The sequence below is a fragment of the Odontomachus brunneus genome, unplaced genomic scaffold, assembly GCF_010583005.1.
Source record: "Odontomachus brunneus isolate Ranch 3 - 2012 unplaced genomic scaffold, Obru_v1 Obru_scaffold_075, whole genome shotgun sequence".
Classification (NCBI taxonomy): Eukaryota; Metazoa; Arthropoda; class Insecta; order Hymenoptera; family Formicidae; genus Odontomachus; species Odontomachus brunneus.
This window is the reverse complement of record NW_022639525.1, coordinates 399,920-404,492: the sequence shown is the minus strand read 5'-3', so window position 1 is coordinate 404,492 and position 4,573 is coordinate 399,920. Positions and strand designations below refer to the sequence as shown.

The 4,573-nt window shown below is 43.6% G+C and overlaps 1 protein-coding gene across 1 annotated transcript in view; it reads right to left on the bottom strand.

Moving 5' to 3' along the window:
• Window positions 1-1,464: 1,464 nt before the first annotated feature.
• The window catches only part of LOC116847208 (protein obstructor-E-like), a 3,710-nt gene continuing 601 nt past the window's right edge, over window positions 1,465-4,573 (bottom strand). The window contains exons 2-5 of the mRNA XM_032821954.1: window positions 3,180-3,374; window positions 2,858-3,042; window positions 1,949-2,181; window positions 1,465-1,641 (exon numbers count right to left, since the gene is read on the bottom strand). Coding sequence (XP_032677845.1) covers window positions 1,605-1,641; window positions 1,949-2,181; window positions 2,858-3,042; window positions 3,180-3,374 — 650 coding nt within the window. The 3' untranslated portion in view covers window positions 1,465-1,604. The remainder of the gene's footprint in view (window positions 1,642-1,948; window positions 2,182-2,857; window positions 3,043-3,179; window positions 3,375-4,573) is intronic.

The following is a 4,573-nucleotide window of genomic DNA, read 5'->3' as shown; positions in this document are numbered from 1 at the left end:
CTCTCTCTCTCTCTCTCTCTCTCTCTCTCTCTCTCTCTCTCTCTCTTTTTGTCTCTCTCTCTTTCTCTCTCGTTCACTCGCGGTGCGCAATACTAGCCCTCTTTTCTCTCGCGATTGCAGGTTTTATTGCATCGTGCTATTATCGGCCACAGATAGATTCCAGAGACTTCCGGGTGGCGATCGGCGGGTCGCTGCTACCGTTCTCGCGACTTATGTCGCCCACCTTATGCGCTTGCAGCTTGCACTTATCCGCGGTGTCAGGTCGATTCTGGAGATCAAATCGCGATATTTTCGAAAGCGGAACGCGAGACTGGCGTGTTTGCTTAAGTCAATGCAACAATTGCGCGCGCCACTTAATTGCCTGAAACCATGTTTTCCCGTCTCTCGTCGATGGAGAGATACGAAAATTATACTAGAAATTATGCTAAGCTTAGGCAGGCAATTATCTGTCTGCCTAAATTTAATAGACCGCTGATCGATTATTCGAGACCACCTTGGATGACGTCGCGAACGCTGTGGAATTTAATCTTTTGCCGAGTAGATTTGATCTTCAAAAAACTCGCCAGCAAGTGACATTTGCGAGGGTGCCTCGTAAATGGGAAAGTTAAGTCGTAATAATTCAACCGGCTAACCTGCGCACTATCTCAACCGGAGAAATATATCTTGTAAGATTTTTTTGCGTTTATTTTTTCTATTTGAGAGAATTCGGGTTTTGCTACTTCGTTCTCGCGTTATTCCTGCCGCTCTCTTCGAAAGATCGTTCCTTGTGGCGCGAATGTGTTTCAGAAGTCATCGTTGAGCAATATCTGAGAAAGCGGAGCGAGAGAACGCGACGACGCGAGATGCATCTCTCGCTCATTGCTAATCGTTAATTTAGCACCAGAGAGAGAGAGAGAGAGAGAGAGAGAGAGAGAGAGAGAGAGAGAGAGAAGAGGGGGAGAGCGAGCAAATCGGAAAACGAGAAGCAAGAGTACAGTTCGGGAGAAAGTAATAGTTGACCGATCTGGAAGCGAGATTCAAGGCCTTTGCGCGTTCCTCGAATGCCGTTCCTCGAATGTTCCAAGAATTTACCGGTGCCAAAGCTTTTCTTTGATCAAGACTCCTAAGAACCATAAGGTTCATCAATCAATGGAAAGAACTCGAGTTAATCGATTTTAATTTCTTTGACATCAGTTAAGCAATTTCGTCTCGAGCGAAATCTCGTGCTTTAAATCAAGCAGAACAATACATTTTATGTTTTAGGAAACTCTTCTCACTGAAGTAAATCTATCAAGTGGATTCAGCCGAATTACTTATTGATCGGACTTCTGAATATTTTTATATTTCCGTGTGAAGTAACACTTGTATAGTCCATGATTGGTAATTGTTAATCTTTCCTATTAATCAGACATCGTGTTAAACTTGTATCGGAGTATTGGGAAAGGAGGTGGAGAGGAAGGGCGATTTAATTAAGCAGCAAACGCGTAAAGTAAAAATAACTCTTATTCCAAGGCATTCAAATAACTAAACACACACACGTGAATTATCACGTTGAGCGGAGGTGACACGTGATTCGAGTGAACGCGGGCGTCCCGATGCGGGACAGATAAGCGTCGACAATTCCCTCATGGCTTCTTGTCGTCGTCCTTGTACCAATCCTCGCTGCAAGGCAAATTACGGTTATTACCTTCCTCGCGAATTGAAATATTAACACATATAATACAATGTGTGATGACAGTATTAACGAAGTTCGCAATATATTCGTTGGAAATAGGTGTTAACAGTAATAACGATAGCGACTTAAGTAATTCTCTATCCGCGCGCGAGAGAAGTTGAGAGAAGAGCGTGGAGAAATCGAGTCTCGCTAATGGATTGATCACGGCCTAAAAGCCGTTGACCAGCCACTGTCGATAACGACGACGTGTCGTAGCAATTGCACGGTAATTAGTGTAACAGGAACGATTCGTACCATCCAGGGACGTTCTCGGGCGCGTCGCACCTCTGCTGTTCCTCATTGTAGACAGTGCCGTCGCTGCATCCTTGCTCGCGCGGCGTTACGCCGTTAAGGCACACGTAGAACTTCTGACAGTCCTCAGGGTGTGAGAACTTGGGGTGGTCGATCGCCATACCCCTGCTGTCGACTTGACTCTCGTGCGGGCATTCGAAGCCGTCCTGCAGTTTCTTGCCCACGACCCCGCAGCCCTGCGTCGAAGCGAATCGCGCGATTTTTAAGATAGATCCGACGGGTTTCCTCATCATTGATTCGGCTACGGATTCTCCGACGAGAATTTACTACACTAGACGTCAATGATTTTTGTATTTCTTCTAGATTATTTTATCATGTCTAGCTTGTATTCTACGTGATTGCTTGAAGAAATCGCGTGAAATTTGCATGTGTGCTTAATTAAGGACCATATATTATTCACTCGCGCCTCTTGAACGCAAAGCTTATCGGACCCTTGATTTTTCGCTCTACTTTTGCAAATTTCACTGTAGTTGTAGAGGGATATACATATATCAATATCAGATTAGTCGGAGAATCTGCAACTATAATTGAGAGAAAGTACGCGTTGCTCGCGGAGTGTACTTAGAGGGGACGCACTTTCTCTGGATTATGAATTTAACGGAGAAGCGCACGACTTGTGCGTGACAATATTCGAGTGCTTAAGAACATTTTTCGCCGATCATTGCCGAAATCAGTCTGACGCTGGAGTCAGGACTCTGAGGGTATCATTACCTACGGTTTTCAAAATCGATGCAATCTACTTCTCAGAATTTCGTAACATCAATCGACGCTAAGATGCGACTGTAATCAACAGGCATAATGAACGGAGCGTTGGTTCTTCACGAAACGCGGTTTCTTCACGATCTTTTTTACCTCGCGACCCGCGCTATCCGGCCACACGCACGTTCCGCTGTACTCGTCGAAGTGCAAGCCCGTGGTGCAGATGATCTCGATCGCCTCGCCGTCGATGCAATTGTAGAAGATGTTGCACACCGCCGGGTCAGGATGGGCGAAGAAACCGTTTCGTCGCGGGCACTTCTTCGTCGGCTGTGGCGGCTCTGTTGAACAAGCGTCGCCACTGGTGATTAATCGTGTGACTCTGTGCCAGAGATAGCCCCCGGCGCATTTCATTGTGTGATGAAATCTCCCTGCGGGACAATATATTACGATTGATCGGTATGCCGGTGTCGCTTACGTAATTCGAGACGGTCGCCACAGTCGACGTTGAAAACGTGGTCGCACTTGTTGACCTTGCGATTCAGGGGATCGAACACGAGACCATCCGGGCACAGCTTCTCCGTCGCGACACCGTCGACGCATTCGTAATATCTGTCGCATTGCCTGCTGTCCTCATATTGGCCGTCCTTGTTGGGACAATTGTACGCGGCGTCTGCAACGTCATGGAAAAATGAGCATTTATACGGAGAAAACAATGCTTAGTATTTATAATACACAGAGAGAAAGAGAGAATTATTATATGACAGAATAATTATAATAATTATAATAATTATAATTATAAAATTATTTTATATATAATGTATAATATGTATAAAATGTATAATGTAATTTTATACATATAATTAGTATAAATTGTGATTAAGAAAATTATATTTTAATTAAATTCTACTATAATGTTAATGAAAGTAACTAGATACAACTAATATTTTACCACAAAAAATGTGACTGGGATCAAAAATAACTATAATTTTAATTAAATCAATCATTTTTCTTCTCTCTCAGTGTATAAATACGTCGAGATTTATGAGCTTCCGAGGCTAAAATTTAAATGGCTGTTGTATATTTTGAGCTTTGCAAGTCACGCGAGAAGAACTTATACGTAAATATCGGCCATCATGAGAGACTATTGTTTAAAAATTCTGTTGTAAATAAGTTGCGTCGTGCTACATCGTCCTACATATAGTAGTTTCGATATATAGTAGTTTCGATATATAGTAGTTTCGATATATTGCATGTATGGACAGGAAACCTGTCCGCACTTTTACGCAGCGATAGACACGTGCGTGTTTCAGAACGGGGAAATCGCAGACGGAAATCAATCTGAGCCGGCGTTTCCGCTGGCGAGGTGATCGAACCTGTCCGACCTGTCCTATCCGTCGAATTCTTTCGGATCGGAATTATTTCGTCGCCTTATGTAATTTTGTCTCGGCCGCATACTCGCGACCACACTTATGCAACCTGCCGAGCAAGAGAACTGACATTTACGCTTTAGAAAGTTCGCTCTCGCACTGTCTCCGTCGAGCTGTCCGCGAGCTTAACGCATATTTTTGCTAGATTCGCGCGTGCCGCGTTCAATCAGCACAAAAGAACAAAATAACATTGGAATCATGTCACGCGTACGCGCGTTTTATCGCACTTGGAAGTGAACCGGCATGTGTTTGGAAGTCGGGAGAAAGTGCGCCGTTTGAAGAAACATCGGTCGTGTCGTTAATTTCGCGATTATCATGTGCACGTTATAGGATGAACGAGAAGAACCGAATCGTGGCGCGAGTCCATTTAAAAAATTCGTACAATTAACAAGTTACATGCATATATATATATATATATATATATATATATATATATATATAT